The 19,714-nt window shown below is 45.5% G+C and overlaps 1 protein-coding gene across 1 annotated transcript; it reads right to left on the bottom strand.

Moving 5' to 3' along the window:
• Positions 1-235: 235 nt before the first annotated feature.
• On the bottom strand, positions 236-13,165 carry CHMP2A (charged multivesicular body protein 2A). Its single transcript, XM_040326119.1, has 6 exons — positions 13,027-13,165; positions 5,980-6,163; positions 4,536-4,715; positions 3,478-3,608; positions 2,207-2,268; positions 236-507 (listed from the first exon to the last, which is right to left on the bottom strand). The coding sequence occupies exons 2-6, from the start codon at positions 6,145-6,147 to the stop codon at positions 386-388; spliced, it is 663 nt and encodes a 220-aa protein (XP_040182053.1). The 5' UTR covers positions 6,148-6,163; positions 13,027-13,165; the 3' UTR covers positions 236-385.
• Positions 13,166-19,714: the final 6,549 nt, after the last annotated feature.

The raw sequence follows: 19,714 nt of genomic DNA, 5'->3' as shown, positions 1-19,714 counted from the left end.
ATTAATGACATCATGTTCACTGCCAAGTTACAGGTGCTCTTTAAGCCTTTGGTGTTACAGAGAGAATATATATATATATATATGTGTCACCCAGTATGAAGGCATAATTAGGACACCAAGACACAGACAGAACAGTCTTCTCGGACCTACATGACCTGTGAGCTACAGAAGAATCAGAACCAGACAAAAGCTGAGGGCGGAGACTGGCAGCCACTATCAGTGCGGGGAAATCCTGCTTTATGCCAAAGCGTTTAATGCGCAAATCATGAAATTTAAACCTCCGCCAGGTTCCACCCTATTCACCTACATCCTCACTCAAACAGAAAAAAAATAATAAAAAATAGATAAAAATTTGAAGAGTCCATGTAATACGTTATTCAACACATTAGTCCCTTCGCAGATTGTTCAGTCGCTCTTCCAGGTCTGCATCTGCGTCGGCCATGGCAGCCGTGGGCTCCGCTTTCTTCCCTCCAGCCACGCTGAGGGATCCTCCTGTACTCGGTAGGTCTGTATGGTACAAGAAGAGGAGGCGATGTACAGTAAACAGATAGGCTTACATAATTTGCATAGATATACCTGGTCAGTCTGACTCTACAGGTCGTCAGGAGTAAGTATATTAACTACAACATAAGCTACTCCAATTATATATAGACAGTATGAACACTATGTTCCCCAGCATTACTATCGATATTTGCTTTTTAATGTGATTGTTGTACTGTCACTAAGGTGACCCTTGTGTATAAATTTCCATCACCCAATATGGCCGTTATCCAAGCCTGAGAAAGGAGTACGCATACTCTGAACGCGAGCATCGCGCCGCTGACCCGACCCGGAAGTGACATCATCCGAAGTGTACCACCGATCGTAGTCCGGAGGACAGACCTGATCACGGACACCAGACCCCATTATGCCTATCACCACCACAATCTTGTGAGTGTACTCAATTAGGTTTTTCTTATTAAACTGCATACTTATTGCACTTAGATGGCGCTGTTCTCGGTTCCCTTTTTTATTTTTGGATACAAAACACAAAGTTAATGCAGTGACAGCAAGAATGCTTAAGGCCCATTAACAACTGAGCGTTGTGGCAACGCATTTGCTTTATGGGTGACATATTGTGGTGCCTGTCATTGTGAATGGCACTCCAGCGCATTGTATAGTAGAACCTGATGCACTACAATATATAAACCATCTGTTACATTGCACTACATTGGCAGCCCATTCATAATAAAAACCAATATAGATCAAAAAGAGATAGAGACATATAGATATACCACACACAAAATGTGTATATATATATATATATATATATATATATATATATACATATATATATATACACATACATATATATACATATATATACATATATATACATATACATACATATACATACATATACATACATACACATACATACATACATACACACATATACACACACACACACACACACACACACACACACACACACACACACACACACAGCAGCTGCTGTACAATTGTGAAAAACAAACAAAAAAGCGGTGCTAAAATAGTGACATTAAAGAGTGGTTCCACCCAAAAGTGGAACTTACGCTTATTTGGTCCCCCCCTGCGGTGCCAGATTTGGCACCTTTCGGGGAGGGGGGACGACGACCCGTTTGATAGGTTTCTGTCCCAACTTCCCAGGAGATGGGGCTGCGGCACCATGCCTCGGAAGTTAGGTGAACCAAAAAAGGATTCTTTCACTCCAGACTATTGACACCATTTTGACATAATCCTGTGCAGTCAGTCCTGTGATTCACACATCCCTGCCACACTATGCAGCCAATTTATTTCAAATCCAAAAATCATTCTTTTGTCTTTTTTGAGGTTATAGCCCCGATGAAGAAGGAGTGTCTGAACCCCCATAACATGCTGGTTGTTTTATCCTATTCTACCAAATTTTCTGAACTCTACAGACATTGGTGTGGTGGTTTCACTGCTTTTCCTTTAGACACTGCACAGCCAAGCAGTGAAAAAACTTCCCTATCACCTGCTCACTGGATAATGAATAGGAGGTGTCAAAACAGGAGGCAGGATGCTACAAAGCAGAAGCAGGAAATCATTTTGTCACATTTCTGACGAGGATCACAAGGCTGACTGAACAGTCCCATATATGTATTTTAAAGTGTAAATTAGCAATGATTATTTATAAAGTTTATATTTTGTGGGTAATACTCACTGGAGAGCTCATCGGTAAGATTAAGGCCCAGTTCATCCAATACCTGAGATACCACAGCGTCACTACGGGAAAAAAATGGAAAAAGGGGTAAAAAATAAATTAAATAAAAAATAAAAAAAAAATAAAAAAAAAAAGAAGGGAGAGAGAAGATGCAATGTCATATTAAGAAAATATTCTGGTTATATTTTTTTCTGGTTCCTCCCTCCCCTCTGATCAACTTGCTAATGAAGTTTTAAGTAAAACCTTTCCATTTCCTACCTTATTTTAAATGCAGTGATGTCACCATGTCTGTGCTTCTCCATTTGATGCAGGCAGATCATGATGGGTGGGAGGGGCCGGCGGAGCGCTGTACATAGCACCCAGTCTCTCTGTACACCTCCCATGCAAACAATGAGCTGACCTTTTCATATTGCAATGCCTTAATGGGTGGATGTCGGCCTAGGTGTTCCTAGACATGCTGAATTTGCATGAAGGCCGAGTAAGGAAATGAGAATTGCACGATGGTCACTTTCTACTCACATCTCCCACCTTCCTTCTCCCCCACTTTCTTTTTTATCTTATCTCGTGTTGTCACGTTACGTCTTTTTGTTGGTGCACTTTATGTGTGATTAGTAGGGAGCCGGTCCTCGGGCCAGCCCTGAACGTCTTGGGAGTGGGTGGACATGGCCTTCTGGCTTAGTTCACCTGCTCTCATGGGGTCTCCCTTCGGGGGAGCCTCACCTGGGAGGGTTCCGTTTCGGCAGACCCTCCAAGGAAGTTGGGTCCGTGTCGGCATCGGCTGCACGGACCACAGATTACCTTAGTCCCTGCCAGGAGCCCAACGCCCCGGGGGATCAGAGTTGGGCAGAGTTTCTGCACCGGGTGGAGTTTTTGGGTTGTGTTTTGCACGCCACAGGCTTTTCAATAGAAAAAATAAATAAAAATAATAATATGAGAAGAGTTCTATATAAAATGTGCTGCAGCTTCTAATTATGCACGTGACTGCTGACTGCTGGTCTCTCTGCTCCCCTCCTTCTGGCTAAAGTCAGCGAGAGTTCTCGGGCCTGCTATAGCAGTCAGTCAGAGACCCCACGAGGAGTCACATGAGCACCGGGATGACGCTTTGATACAAGATAGAAATCGGCATACTTTTATACAGCACAGGCACTCATAGCGTTATATAACAGAGGGGTTGGTATACATAGGATATAGCGGCTTAACAACCACTTTAAACAAGCTCCTGTGTCCCTCCTCTACACATATACATGCAGCAGATCACAGAGTATACTTACGTTTCTTCCTCATCATCCTCATCCCCCATTGCGTCATCAATAGCGTCATTCATCATCTCCTCCTTCATGTCCATAATCTCCGACTGCTTCTCAAACTCCATCATGATCTTCTGGATTTGGGGCAATTTCAGCTGCAGGTGAAGAAATTTCCTGATCAGAACACAACCATCAAACTATCTGCCATGTTGCCTCCTCTGACCCGAGTGTAACATGTAAAATTAGAGCTCAAAACAGAGAACTATTGAAAATGGACAGCAGAAAAAGACCAAGTGGTCCATAGAGTATTTTTTTTTTTTTTTTTAAGTTTCTGGTAAAACCCACTCACTGAATGTGATGTAATAAGTTGTCCTTACTGCCCTGTCAAGCAGTTTATTCATCAAAAGCCATGCAGAGAGCAACAGTGATGAAAAAAAAAAGTATGGCGCTTTTATGAAGTCAAATTGGTGTATAAATAATCATTTACTGTTTGTTATTGGTCACCACATTTTTTGCTTGAGCCAACAAGCCGGCTGGAATGAATATAAAAAAAAAAAAAAAACTAAATGGCCTCTCTAACTTAACTTTTTCACTCCAAACAAAACTTTCAGCTTCTATGCCCAACTGAACAATTCTTCTTTATTTCTAATCTTTAATATGTGGTGGCTGCATTTGTTTGTTTTTTTAAAACACAGTTTCTGCCCTAGGATGACTTATTAACCGTTCTCTATGGAGTGTGTTGAGACTACAGAACATCTTCCCTCCTCCCGTGTTTATAACATAAAGAGGGGGGGGGGTTATTATATAGTCCACGGAAATAGCTGGGAACAATGTAACTGATAAGAGCGTAGCACAGGCAGTAAAGCATAGTAATTTACCAGCTGACAAGATTGGCAGGAATGTTTTTACCCTTATTATACAGACAAAACACCTGCAATGATAAATTCAACTGATCAAAAGTGAGCAAATCAGAACTTCTTTGTTACTGGTTTACATACTCTTTCAATAGAGACAAAGTCTGATTGGTTCTGATGAGAAAAAAAACATTAAACAGGAACTCTGTGCCCCCCCGTGGTTCTCACCTGTCTGTTCATGGTAGCCATGGCTTTAGTCACCCCTTTCATCGCCTGGGCCATGGAGTTATTAGACTTCAATGTCTGGATCTTAAGAGAGACGGCCTGAATGTTGGCTTTCATCAAATAAAACTTCTTCACGTAGCGTCGGGTACGGACCAGGTCCTTAGCCATGATCTTCACAGCATCCTAAAAACAAAATAAAAAACTGGACTGAAACCACAGTGTGCAGTTACGGTTTTCATCCCAAATGTTCCTTAGGTACTGCTCTGTGCTCTCATGACTGGGAACTGAAGCAACACTCCCTCAGTGTTCAATGTGTTGACCTTGTACTTGCAGGTTGTCCTCAGTCTTCCATGTTTAATGAAGGAGAAGGATTACTGCTAGGGTTGTCCCGATACCACTTTAAGACAGAGTACAAGTACCGATACTTTTTTTCCAAGTACTCGCCGATACCGAATACCGATACTTTTTTTTGATGCCTGAAGCTACAGGCATCATTCAGATATCGGCATTTTCAGCTGGCGATTCCCTACACCATAAGGATGATCATAGCGGCTGTTCCGTCCCCCACCTCCTGCGCTTCTACTGACTCACAGCTGCGATCGGCGAGTCAGAGAACGGATCAGCCGGCCCCAGATGGTCACCGGAGTCTCTGATCGGAGGCCAGGTGCGATGTTATGACGTCACGCCTGGCCTCTGCATTAAAAAAAAAAAAAAACGACGTCACCTCAGCTGGGAATCGGTGATCTTTTTTATTTATTAATTTAAGGCTTCCCAGCCCAGAGGTGAGATGTGGGGTCTTGTTGACCCCATATCTAACTGAAAAGAGGTCCTGTCATGCCATATTCCTATTACATGGGATGTTTACATTCCTTGTAATATGAATAAAAGTGATCCAAAAAATATATATTTTTTTTTAAAGTGTCAAATTAGAAAATTTTAAGTAAAATGAACGAAAAAAAAAAATGTTTTTAAGTGCCCCTGTCCCTTTGTGCTCGCACGCAGAAACGAACGCATACGCAAGTCCTGCCCACATAAGAAAACGGTGTTGAAAAATTGTATTGCATACAAAACGACAAAGAATTGTCGGCCAACAAACGCAAAACTATGTGTTTTTTCAGCTCTTTAGCGCCACCCTTTGGGCACCTTCTGCTAATGTTTTGTTATGGTGAGCATTGCTTCCGAGCATGCGTGTTTTTACTTTGGAGTTTTTTTGGGACTTATGTACACAAGATCGGATAATCCAACAACACAATTGTTGGCAGACAATTTTAAAGCATGCTATCCCATATTTGTCTGCGGAAAATCCGACAATTGTCCGATGGAGCGTATAAACGGTCGGATTTTTCCGACAACAGCTTGTCCTCACACAATTCCCATCAGATAATCCGATCGTGTGTACGAGGCTGGGTGTAGAAACAAAAACAAGATTATATACTTCACCACTGACCATCTGTCCCTGTTTAGCCATTTTCTTAATATCGGCTATAACTTTCTTCTCCTGCTGCTCGAGTTTCTGTCGCTCGCGGTCGAGCTCCCTCATGGCGCGGGTAAGGGCCCGCTGATTCTGCCGCAGCATCTCCTCTGGGGTCTTCCGGCGTCCGAACAAGAGATCCATGTTTGCTTCTTGGTGTCTACATGATGAAAAAAAAATGTAACACATTACAAGACATGCATAGTTCTAAAAAAAAAACACTAAAAAAAAACTGGTGCCATTGTCTCTACATACTATTTAGAGAGACAGTGAAATACACATATGGATGTCCCAGATGCTTGCCGTCTGGTGTAGAAGCACAAGGTTCCACATTTAATAATCGGAATAAACCTATTTTAGGACAGATATGAATATGCATTAACGTTAAATGGATACGAATCCAAAACAACGTTTTAGCCTTGACAAGGGTGGACGAGTTTGTACGACGTTGGCTCATCTTTTTATTATTAAATAATAAAAAATAAAACATTTCTGCAGAAAAAAAAAAAAAAAAAAAAAAGAAGTGATAATTTTTTTTATTTAAAGCAATGCACCAGCGATCAGCAGATCGCGCATGGTCTGTGTAGCTGTCTGCTTGTACCTCATATGGGCAGGCAGATCCTGAATGAGGGGAAGAATCAATGAACTACCTTGAGTCCTCATCAGCACCCTGGTAGTTCATTGAGAACTACAAAAAGTCATCCGCAATGCCCGACAGTAGATGTAAAAAAAAAAAAAAAAAAAGAAAGACAAATTGTGGGGTGTGGGGGAACAGGTGTGCAATTTAATCTACCCCTAAAATGCAGCGCCCCCGATAAACATATATACAGACCCCTGGAATAAAGTGGTACTTTAGATATACATTCTAGGGTATATTAGACACACAAACTCATAAGGAAGGTATAAAAAACAATTCCCACAGACAGAGGCATGATGGGACTTGTAGTTTCATAACAGCTGAAGGGCCGCCAGTTTGATACCCCTGCCCTAGAATGTACATCTAAAGTCCTACTTACTTCCTATTCTCAGGCGTTCTGTGAATGAATGATGCGGCTGGGAGGGCAGACCCCTTCATGGCCGTTTTTTTTTTCTTGAAACTATGACAGTGCATTGCATGCAGGGAAAAGATCCCCCACCTGCTGTCAAAACAGGGACACGGGAAGAGGGGTGTGGGGCTGCCGGTTTAGTAACATGTTACACCCTGGATACGGGTGTAACGTAGAACGTTATAATACATGAACTAGTCCTTTAGGAATTTTCTTTTTTCACTGGCTTAAGACAGCATCAAACACAGAAGACTCTCTGCAAGGGGCGCACAATAAGTGGCAATAGTCTGCATGCGGCCCCCGAGTCACAGGTTGGGCACCAGGGATCTACAGCCTTCCCTACACCAACTACCCTGAGTACAAAGGCTTCTCCAGACATGTAGGGCCCCCAGACAATGACAGTCAGGGCATGCAGGGTAAAGTCCTCAGCTCCTGGCACAGCTGTGACCACAGGCCGAACCCTCCCTGTAATGTAGGAGCTGCAGCTGGAATCTCATTACATTAATATGGAGGATTGCAGAGCCTGCTGAATCACCGGCAACTGCTATAAACAGCTGAATAATACAAGAGATAACGCTCAGAGGGCGGAGCTTAGATACCAGACCTGTGACCGATTACTGTCGTGGATTTATACAAACACCGCCATCACCAGTATCATAATACAACATACAAAATGCAACTCCGGTTAAGTGAGATATCAAATGTTTGCAGAACACAGAGTAACAGATCATCATATAGACGGCAAAAACAAGATACAAGAGGAGAGAGGGAAGCAAGACATCCGATTGGTTGCTGATTACCCCCATGACACTTATCTGACTAGAGATCACCATATTAAAATCTAGTTATTATCCACTTAAGCCCCGGACCAATATGCTGGCTAAAGACCCAAGGTGTTTTTACAGTTCGGGACTGTGTCGCTTTAACAGACAATTGCGCGGTCATGCGACGTGGCTCCCAAACAAAATTGGCGTTCTTTTTTCCACACAAATAGAGCTTTGTTTTGGTGGTATTTGATCACATCTGCGGTTTTTAGTTTTTGCGCTATAAACAAAAATAGAGCGACAATTTTGAAAAAAATGCAATATTTTTTACTTTTTGCTATAATAAATATCCCCCAAAAACATATATAATTTTTTTTTCTCAGTTTAGGCCAATACGTATTCTTCTACCTATTTTTGGTAAAAAAAAATCGTTTATCGGTTGGTTTGCGCAAAATTTATAGCATTTACAAAATAGGGGATAGTTTTATTGCATTTTTCTTTTTTTTCTTTTTTTTACTACTAATGGCGGCGATCAGCGATTGTTTTCGTGACTGCGACATTATGGCGGACACTTCGGACAATTTTGACACATTTTTGGGACCATTGTCATTTTCACAGCAAAAAATGCATTTAAATTGCATTATTTATTGTGAAAATGACAGTTGCAGTTTGGGAGTTAACCACAGGGGGCGCTGTAGGAGTTAGTGTTCACTGTGTGAGTGTTTACAACTGTAGGGGGGTGTGGCTGTAGGTGTGACGTCATCGATCGTGTCTCCCCTATAAAGGGGATGACGCGATCGATACGCCGCCACAGTGAAGCACGGGGAAGCCATGTTTACACACGGCTCTCCCCGTTCTTCAGCTCCGCGACCCACGGCTGGGTACAAGTACAGGACGTATATATACGTGCTTGTGCCCAGCCGTGCCATTCTGCCGACGTATATGTGCAGGAGGCGGTCCTTAAGTGGTTATACAACCTTTATTAACTAGTGACAATTATCAAGCGCAATGACCTGCCTGATTGGATACAATTTGATTTGATATATTAGGTAGGTGCTCAGATTACAAAGTTTTGGTAAATATAAAGTTGATTACTGTATATACTCGAGTATAAGTTGACCCGAATATAAGCAGAGGCACCTAATTTTACCACAAAAAAATGGGAAAACGTATTGACTCGAGTACAAGCCTAGGGTGTCCATGTGTATGCCTCACTGTGCCCATGTGCATGCCTCACTGTGCCCATGCCTAGACTGACTTTGAACATTGGAGTCTATGGAAGGGGTGCCTAGGTATGAAAAATCAGTGCTCCCCGGCCGTAGGTCCCCCAGACAACAAACTTTGCACACTTGTAGAGGAAGAGAGTGGCTACATGTGTGCTAAGTGTCCAAGTCCAGGGGACCTATGGCCGGCCGGTACCGGGTCCCCAAATTCCGGGAGATCAGGCGCAAAAAGATGACTTGAGTATAAGCCGAGGGGGGCATTTTCAGCAAAAAAAATTTAAAAAAATAAATAATATGTGCTGAAAAATTTGGCTTATACTCGAGTATATACGGTCAGATTGGAATCTGTATGGCGACCCTTAGCTGTGTACAGCCAGATTCTCAGTGGGTGAGAACTCCAGACTGTATCCCTGGAAAATGACGTTTTTTGCGAACAGGCTTGTAGTGCTTTTGTTCCACTGTAGGTGAAAGGCAGACAAACAATCTTAAAGTGGAGGTTCACCCAAAAAATCTATTTTTAACATTAGATTGAGGCGAATTACTGGAGGCAGAATCGGGTGTTTTGTTTAAAATCAATGCAGTACTTACCGTTTTAGAGATAGATGTTCTCTGCCGCTTCCGGGTATGGTCTTCGGGTCTGGGCATTCCTATTTGATTGACAGCCTTCAGACCGTCGCATACAGCGCGTCACCAGTTTCCGAAAGTAGCCGAACGTCGGTGCGCAGGCGCCGTATAGAACCGCACCGACGTTCGGCAACTCGTGACGCGCTGTATGCGACCGTCGGAAGGCTGTCAATCAAATAGGAACGCCCAGTCCCGAAGACCATACCCGGAAGCCACGGAGAACATCTATCTCTAAAACGGTAAGTACTGCATTGATTTAAAAAAAAAACACCCGATTCTGCTTCCCGTAATTAGCCTCAATCTAATGTTAAAAAAAAAAATTCGGGTGAACTCCCACTTTAAGACTGTCATTTGTTTTTAGGGGGCTGGTCTGGGGGAGATCTAAAGAGAACTCCTCCTCTTCCTTTACCCCTTTGGGAGACCCAGCGGCTCTTGTGGTCCTGATCCCTATTTTTGTGGGGCTGTTGAACAGCACGAAAATTATTTTCGATCGGTTGTCTCTTCTTGGAAGGGAAAGCCTTTTTCTTGTCGGCTGTCCTGTCCAAGACAAGGTCTGGACCAAAGAGAAGATCACCTGAAAAAGGTAGACCACACAGCTTAATCTTGGAGGCCGTGTCCCCAGACCAAGTTTTTAGCCAGACAGCACATCTGGCTGAAATCACCAACGACCTTGCCGACATCTTAACCGATTCGGCAGATGCATCAGCCATGTACTTTACTGCCTTCAGTATTAATGGAAAGGACTCCAAAAGATCTTTCCGCGACTTCTATGTGGCTTTTCAGCTTCTCTACCCAGCATTCAAGGTTCCTTGTGACAACCGTGGAAGCCATAGCGGGGTTGAGGCTGGCCGATGTGGAATCCCACGCTTTTTTCTGGAGGGAGTCCGCTCTTTTATCCATTGCATCCTTCAGCACCCCCATGTCCTCAAATGCTAGGTCTGTGCAACAGGAAACCTGCGAGAATGCGGCATTTACCAGTGGTTTATTATTTCATACCTCCGACTCCTTATCTTCAATAGGAAACCTTCTCCTAAGGGTCTTAGAAAAAGAAGGGGCCTCTCTCATGGTCCTTCCATTCTTTACCGTCTCCGAGAGGATTCTATGGACTGGGAACACCAAGTTTAGTGTCATCTAGTCCTTGGTACATTTTATTGTGAACCAACAGTTGCACATTTTCCTCCTGATTTTGAGGGTAGTGTAGATCGCTCTCGGGTGGTCTTACACTTCCTCCAAAGATAGCTTGTACCTAGAGGCTCGGCTATCGCTTCCTCCTCCTCGTCTGAATCCCTGAGGGAGGGAAGAGTACTTGCCCCCTCATCCCGAATCCACGACCTCTACTGCTCTAGAGGTGGATGCTGGAGCTCGACCTCGACTGCCGGGCTCTGTACCAGCATGGACTTGACCGAACTCAATGAGTTTGTAAGCCAAAATATAAGCCCATATGGACAAGAATAAAGGTACCACTGTACCCCCTTACCTGGGCCTGACCGGTGCTTGGGGCGCCTGCTTCCACCGTAGCTGTCGGGCTCTCCGCCATCTTGCCAGAGAACGTAGTGGGGTACTGATAAACCCATCTGTTTTTTTAATTTTTCCGGTCCCAGCGTCATCAACGTGGGCCAGAACTGGAAGCGCCGGTCAACTGACCGACCCACCCCCAGTCTCTGCATTCCAGGAGCTAGGATCCACTTGCGCTGCACCCCCGCAGAAAGCCGCGTCACCAGACATGACATCACCCGCCAGCTGGGACCGACATGCAGGACACGCCGCTGGAAAGCAGCGGCGCCTGCCCCGGCCACCAGAGCCATGCCAGCGGACCCTGGGCACACAGACACTGATGCTTCCTGCAGACCCTTGCATTGGGGGGTGCTGGCATAGTCACTGCACAAAAACACATAGATAAGCCTACACCCTCCACTTTGGAGAGAGCGCAGTTCCCTGGTTCCGGCATGCGCCGGCAGAGGGATTCGCGGGGGTCAAGGCCGGGCCACTCCACCCCGGCAGAGGGATTCGCGGGGGTCAAGGCCGGGCCACTCCACCCCGGCAGAGGGATTCGCGGGGGTCAAGGCCGGGCCACTCCACCCCGGCAGAGGGATTCGCGGGGTCAAGGCCGGGCCACTCCAATCCGGCAGAGGGATTCGCGGGGTCAAGGCCCGGCCACTCCAATCCGGCAGAGGGATTCGCGGGGTCAAGGCCCGGCCACTCCAATCCGGCAGAGGGATTCGCGGGGTCAAGGCCCGGCCACTCCAATCCGGCAGAGGGATTCGCGGGGTCAAGGCCCGGCCACTCCAATCCGGCAGAGGGATTCGCGGGGTCAAGGCCCGGCCACTCCAATCCGGCAGAGGGATTCGCGGGGTCAAGGCCCGGCCACTCCAATCCGGCAGAGGGATTCGCGGGGTCAAGGCCCGGCCACTCCAATCCGGCAGAGGGATTCGCGGGGTCAAGGCCGGGCCACTCCAAACCGGCAGAGGGATTCGCGGGGTCAAGGCCGGGCCACTCCAATCCGGCAGAGGGATTCGCGGGGTCAAGGCCGGGCCACTCCAATCCGGCAGAGGGATTCGCGGGGTCAAGGCCGGGCCACTCCAATCCGGCAGAGGGATTCGCGGGGTCAAGGCCGGGCCACTCCAATCCGGCAGAGGGATTCGCGGGGTCAAGGCCGGGCCACTCCAATCCGGCAGAGGGATTCGCGGGGTCAAGGCCGGGCCACTCCAATCCGGCAGAGGGATTCGCGGGGTCAAGGCCGGGCCACTCCAATCCGGCAGAGGGATTCGCGGGGTCAAGGCCGGGCCACTCCAATCCGGCAGAGGGATTCGCGGGGTCAAGGCCGGCCACTCCACCCCGGCAGAGGGATGCATGGGGTCAAGGTTGGGCCACTCCAATCCGGCAGAGGGATTTGCGGGGTCAAGGCCGGGCCACTCCACCCCGGCAGAGGGATTCGCGGGGTCAAGGCCGGGCCACTCCACCCCGGCAGAGGGATTCACGGGGTCAAGGCCGGCAAAGGGATTCTCAGGTCCAGCTGACACAGACATTGCCATACCACTCCACCCCACAACTACTACCCAATGCCAGCTCTGAATTGCTGGGACTTGTAGTGCCCCCACAGGTCTATAACTTATCTGGAGCCTATCAGGCAATGCTGGGACTTGTAGTACCCCCTCAGTTCCAGAGCTTCTCAGGGCCTGGAAGGTACACTTCAACAGCCTACCACCTGGTATCCAGGGATAATGGGACTTGTAGTCCCCCCACAGCCTGAACCCAGCTCAGGCACAATACCAAGGGCCTGGCAGGGGATGATGTGACTTGTAGTACTACTGCGAATGAAGTCATAGTTTCTATCTAGACCCCACACTCCCTCCAGTCAGCTCTCACCTCTCCTGGGCTGTCAGTCAGTCGGTTGGTGGGTCTCTGTCTCTCCTTTCTCTCTTCCTGTTTAGCCTGTCCGTGACGTCAACGTCACGAGTATCCCGGGAGCGCCCCTACGTCACCGCCGCTGAGATGATTGAGAAATGAGTGGGCTGTGCGGAGGGCGCTAGAGCGGAGATTTCCTGTCCGCGTTGTAGGGAGAGGGGCGGCGCCTTGGATGCATTTGCCGACAATGGTAAGCGGTCTCCGGGAAGATGGCCGACACTGCTGAGGAGTCTCAGAGGGTAATGTGGCTCTAGTGACAGAGTAGAGGTTGATATAAGCGGCTGCTGAACGGGTTTCGGTGTGACGTACATAGACCTGGACTCAGCGCATGTTATCCTTCAATGTACTATATAGAGGGGCACTTAGGTGACACCCTGCCAATGATGACTCCCTTTGCTGCCCTCTCCAAGTCGTGCCCTAGCAGCCCCTAGAGGTGACTCAGGAGCTCAGCTCCCCCTTCCAGCAGTGACTTTTCCTGCCCCTCCCCCCAGAGGTGACTCAGGAGCTCAGCTCCCCCTTCCAGCAGTGACTTCTCCTGCCCCCCCCCCTGGTGACTCAGCAGTGCCCTAGCAGCCCCTAGAGGTGACAAAGCAGCTCAGTTCCCCCTTCCAGCAGTGACCTCTGGTCCCCCCCCCCGAGGTGACTAAGCAGCTCAGTTCCCCCTTCCAGCAGTGACTTCTCCTGCCCCCCCCCCAGAGGTGACTCAGCAGTTTTTTTAGCAGACACCATAGGGAATAAAATGGCGGTCATTGCAACTTTTTTTCTCGCACGGTATTTGCGCAATCATTTTTCAAACGCCTTTTTTTGGAAAAAAAAAAACGTTTCACGAATGAAAAAAATAACAAAGCAGTAAAGTTAGCCCAATTTTTTTATATAATGTGAAAGATGATGTTACGCCGAGTAAATAGATACCTAACTTGTCACGCTTTAAAATTGCGCACACTCATGGAATGGCGCCAAACTTCGGTACTTAAAAATCTCCATAGGCGACGCTTTAATTTTTTTTACAGGTTACTATTTTCGAGTTACAGAGGAGGTCTAGTGCTAGAATTGTTGCACGCGCTCTAACGCACTCGGCGATACCTCACATGTGGGGTTTGAACGGCGTTTACATGTGTGGGTGGGCCTTAAATGCGTGTTTGCTTCTGAGCGCGAGCGACCGGGGACAGGGGCGTTTTAATTTTTTTTACTTATTTTTTTTTTTCTTACACTTTTATTCCTATACAAGGAATGCAAACATCCCTTGTAATAGGAATAGTGTGTGACAGGTCCTCTTTATGGAAAGAGGCGGGGTCAATAAGACCCCACATCTCTCCTCCAGGCTGGAACGCATGAGATCGTGAAAAAAAATTCACACGGCTTTGTTTACTTCCGACGGTCATAGAGATGACTGGTGACCATCTGGTCACCAGTCATCTCTATGCTTCCCATCTGGCGCCATCTGATTCGCTCTCTGGGCCCCCGATGGCACGGGAGAGCCCGGAGAAGCACCGGATGGTGGCTGGAGGGGGGGGGGAGGATGTCCCCTCCCGCCACCTATAAGAACAATCAAGCGGCGGAACCGCCGCTATGATCCTTCTTATCGTGCACAGAATCGCCGGCACTAAAGAATGATATCTGAATGATGCCTCTAGCTGCAGGCATCACTCAGATATCACTGCACAAAGCCGAGGACGTCATATGACGTCCACCCAGGATGGGAGATCCCCTCTGTGGACTTCATATTACAATGGGCCGCTAATGAAGTGGTTAAATAGAAAATTCATCATTTGGCCACTAGATGGAGCTAAGTCTTACAGGAAATTCTAATCATACTCTGCTACATCTAGAGGCCAAATGTGGAATTTTCTATTTAAAATCAATTATTTACAATCGGACCGCATATATAGCCTATTTATGTTAGGGTTTTTTATCCCTCGTTCTATGTATATGCACTTTCACTGGGTGAATGACTCTTTATAATTCTTTAATAATATATATAAAACTCAATGTGTGTATTTATGTATGTTCCAGCATCACGTCCAAACGGCTAAAGATATTAACATGAAACTTGGCACACATGTTACTTATATGTCAGCAACAAACATAGGATAGGTGGTTTAACCCTTACCCACCCCCATTTGCCATGGTCGGGGTTTTCCTTTAAAGTCCCATTCAACTCTATGGGAAATACATGTTACTTCATAACTTCCAAACGGCTGTAGATATTTCCATAACAATTGGTCACATGTTACTTATATGTCCACTTAAACTATAGGATAGTTAATTTATCCCTTAACTACCCCCATTTGTGAGGGTCGGGGTTTTTGTTTAAAGTCCCATGCAAATCAATGGGAAATGTATGTTCCCACATAACTTCTGTACGCCTGGAGATATTTCAATAATACCTGCTACACATATTACTTATATGCCAAATAAAAATATATGACAAATTAAATTAACCCTTACCTACACCCGTATATAAAAGATGGGTATATTTATATTACTATGATTTTCCTCCCCAAAAGGTTAAAGCGGTGGTTCCCCCTTAAAAACGACTTTTTTTTATTCCACTGCCCCCCCACATTCCATCACGATTAAGGCTCTTATTATTTTTTTCCTGCTGTACATACCTTAGTACAGCATATTCACCCGTGCATCCGGGTTGCGAGTCCCGCGGGAGTGGGCGTTCCTCACATGCTGTTGATTGACGTTTTGCCCAAAAACGAGCTCTCCCCCCGTCGCGTAAGCCGCGTCACGATTGGCGAAAGGAGCCGAACGGCGATGCGCATGCGCAGTATAGCGCCGACTCGCCGCTCTGCTCCTTTCGCCAACCGTGACGCGGCTTACGCGACAGGGGAGAGCTCGTTTTTGGGCAAAACGTCAATCAATAGCATGTGAGGAACGCCCACTCCCGCGGGACTCGCAACCCGGATGCACGGGTGAATATGCTGTACTAAGGTATGTACAGCAGGAAAAAAATAATAAGAGCCTTAATTCGATTGTAATGTGGGGGGGCAGTGGAATAAAAAAAAGTTGTTTTTAAGGGGGAACCACCGCTTTAAGATAGGAAGACCGGGCAACGCCAGGTATTCAGCTAGTAAATAAATAAATAAAATAAATTCATGTATGTTCATTTTTCATTGGTTTTCTTTAGATACTGCCATCTTGTGGTTAAAAAGTAAATGGCAGGTGAATTCTTTTATAAGGTGAAAAATAACTAATTGAGCCATCTAGTGGCAAAAAAAGAGAATGGATTCAAATAAAATGTATATACCCTTTATAGAATGACAATGTGCAAATAATCAATTTTAGTAATTGGATACAAAGCTATTTAAATCCATATCTAAATTTATTTCTACAGGAGTCAGTGTATTTAATTTATAGATCCACTCAGTTTCATGCTTAGATATTTTTTGGATCATATTCCTTTCCCTCCAATCTGGGTCCATTTTGTCTATCCCAATTTTTTTTTCTAAACTAGGATCCCTGTTGTGATGTATCCTGAAGTGGTAGGAAAGGGTGTGTTTTGGGAACCTATTTTTGATGTTGTTTAGATGTTCATTAATACGGTTACACAAATTCCTTTTGGTGTGTCCCACATATTGTAACCCGCACGGGCAAATGACGAGGTAACGTACATGGGATACATTTATCAATGTTATATTCACTCCCTGTACTGAATGAAGTACATTTTTATACTTTTCTGGCATTATTCCTAGTCCATTTACATGCTTTGTTCAGATCGTTGTTGGGGTTGTCAGAAATTCCCTATTGGCAACATTCACATGAGTTTGTGACCACCTGAACGGGTGTCCTTGAAATCTGATTGGATATTCGTCCAGACCAGTGCCGTGGCTGCAGAAATCCTTGTTGGCAATTCCCATAAGCGTTTATGACTACCTGTAATGGGGGTCATGAAATTCTGGTGAGTAGGATGTGTGGTAGGTGATGGTGGTGGAAGATCTACAGTCACTCCTTTATTGCTCATCAGGAATTGGAAGATTCACATGCACTTTATTGTTTGAGCACAAATTATTCATGCACATTGGATACTCAGATGTCATAACCTTTACTGGACTTTATATATATTATACACATGTATATTTTTGTATTTGCTGACATCGTTTGATGCAAGTTTATCTATTTTGAACATTTGCACTTTAATAAGCTTTAATTAAAGAGAGAGAGAGAGAGCGTGGTTTAAATCTAACTAATACTTGATTCCTTCTATAACATGTTTGTTGTTTTAAAAATTTTTTTTTTTACAATCACTTTAAGGGCCTGCATTTAATGTATGTGACTGCAAGGAGGGCCCAATTCACCTTCTAATAAACGAAGATAACATTACACAGCCCTCACACCTCTGGACCCCCTTAACATTACACAGCCTTGCACCGCCGGCCCCCCTTCCATTACACAAACCTCCACACCTCTGGATCCCTTTACATCACACAGCTCCCCGAAACTGTGCAAGCATGGAGGGATAGGGTGCTTTACTTTGTTTTATTTCATTATTATTATTTTTTTACACTGCCCCTTAACAATAAAAGTGATCAAATTATTATTTTTTTTCAGTCAGAAGGAATGTAAGCATCCCTTGTGACAGTAATGGGCAGTGACAGGTACTCTTTATGGAGGGATCTTAGGTCCATAAGACCCCAAATCCCTCCTTTGCACTTAAAACGCCACATTTGGCTGTTTTGAATACTGTATTTTTTTTTTTAACCTGGTGCCTGAAAGTCTTCAGTAAACCGGAATTGATGTCATGACATTGCTTCTAGGTTACTAGATCGGAGACCTGATTGAAGCCGACTCCGGGGGGGTTAGTTCCCTCTGGCTGCTTCGGATAACAGCCACACATTGGTTGTTATCCTAGGAAAGCCAACCAACAGCTCTAGAAATGGTACCGGGGCGATATGTGCAGCTGCAAGCATCACCCCGGTACCACCCTTTCAAGCCGAGGCCACATATTTGCATACAGTCCACGTGAAGGGGTTACAATGTCTGCGGGCCGGGTGCACATGAATTCATCACGTGCACTAATGGGCCTAACATTTAGGGGTGGTGGGCCAGGTATGGCCCAGAGGTTGCCAACCCCCGATCTAGCTTTTTGCTCCCCAGCCTGCCTCTCCCCTTTCATTCATTGGATTTTAGCTCTTGAAGTGATCATTTAACCATGAAGGCTCAGCTTCACATATGGATGTTACCTACGGCGGTCTACATTGTGACCCTTCTAAAAACATTCACTCCTCCACACCGATGCCCACCCATCAAAACACTTTTTTACTTGCATAACTCCACCTAAGAGCCAGCCCACTTCTTGCATTGGAGCTGAAAGCTCTACAGAGGGTACTGGGATGTTTTCAGGAAACTGTGTACAGCTTCCTCCCACCTACCATAATCTGCCTGCATTGCACTGAGAAGCACAGAGACAGAATGTGATACTAACCATTACTTATCCATGCAAAGCTACATGATCTGCCCGCATTGTATAGAGAAGCACAGTGACAATGTGATTGATCTGAAATATAAAAATGTTATTTAACGACTTCCTGCCGACAGTATGCCAATTTATGACCTCAGTGGACTGGGCCTTTTTCTGCCGGGCCGCATTTATGTCTGTCTTTGTACTGACAGCGCGCCGCACAGCACAAAGAACGAGGTCTGACCAAGAGCCCCAGGTCCCGCATTAAAGATTGGGACCCAGATCGCCTGATTGCTGTGATAGCCTTTGATTGGCTATCACAATGATCAGTCACTGTGAAGCCCACCCGTGTTTTCTCTCTCTCTCTGAATGGAGGAGAGAGATACATAAAAAAAAAAAAAAAAAGAAATGGAGCTAGATCAATGTTTGAGTCATGGCCAGTATATTTTAGGCAGAATATATATATATATATATTTTTTTTTTTATTTATTACACACAAAATATATATACAATTTTTTTTTAAATATCAGTATGTTTTAGGTAGGATTTAAAAAAAAAAAAAAAAAAAAGACACCGTACTATGGGTACATACACACATGTGGTATCACTGCAATCATGAGGAGCAGGAGAATTTTTTTGGGGTTGCTCTTTGGTGGTATGGTAGTAGCAAGAATTATGCAGCTGAATTTTTTTTTTTTTTTACCATTTTGAGACAGTTTTCCTTTGATAATAATTAGAGACGTATGAGTTTGGCATTTTTTGCCGTTTTATACTTAACTAGGTGGACGCAGCATCGGACCGATGCTGCATCTGTCCCCCGCAGCCTCTGCACTAAGAACCAAGCGATCGAACACTGCCGATGGCTCGGTTCTCTCACCTCCGCGAGCAAAGAGCTGCTCTGCTCCTCTATGTTCACTGGAGTGCTGAGCTGTGAAGGGGACGGTGAGTGGCTGTCTCAGCAGCTCGCTGAGACTACCATCATCAGTCCAGGCACCTGGCGTATCCAGACTTCTGAAGTTCCGATGATGCGGTGCCTGGACTGAGATGTGTGACGTCAGCAGAGAGCGGACTTCAGACCTCTCTCTGCTGAAAACGAGTCACAGGCGTGCAAAACCAATTGCACTCCTGTGACCCATAGGAAAAGCCCAGCCAAAACAAGCTCAGGCTGGACTTCTTTATCTATACATTAAAAAAAAAAAAAAAAACAACAGGGGAGATATGTTACAATTTACCACCCAGATG

This window comes from Rana temporaria, chromosome 10 (assembly GCF_905171775.1).
Source record: "Rana temporaria chromosome 10, aRanTem1.1, whole genome shotgun sequence".
Taxonomy (NCBI): Eukaryota; Metazoa; Chordata; class Amphibia; order Anura; family Ranidae; genus Rana; species Rana temporaria.
Note: the sequence above shows the minus strand (reverse complement) of the source record. Positions and strands in the feature narration are given on the sequence as shown.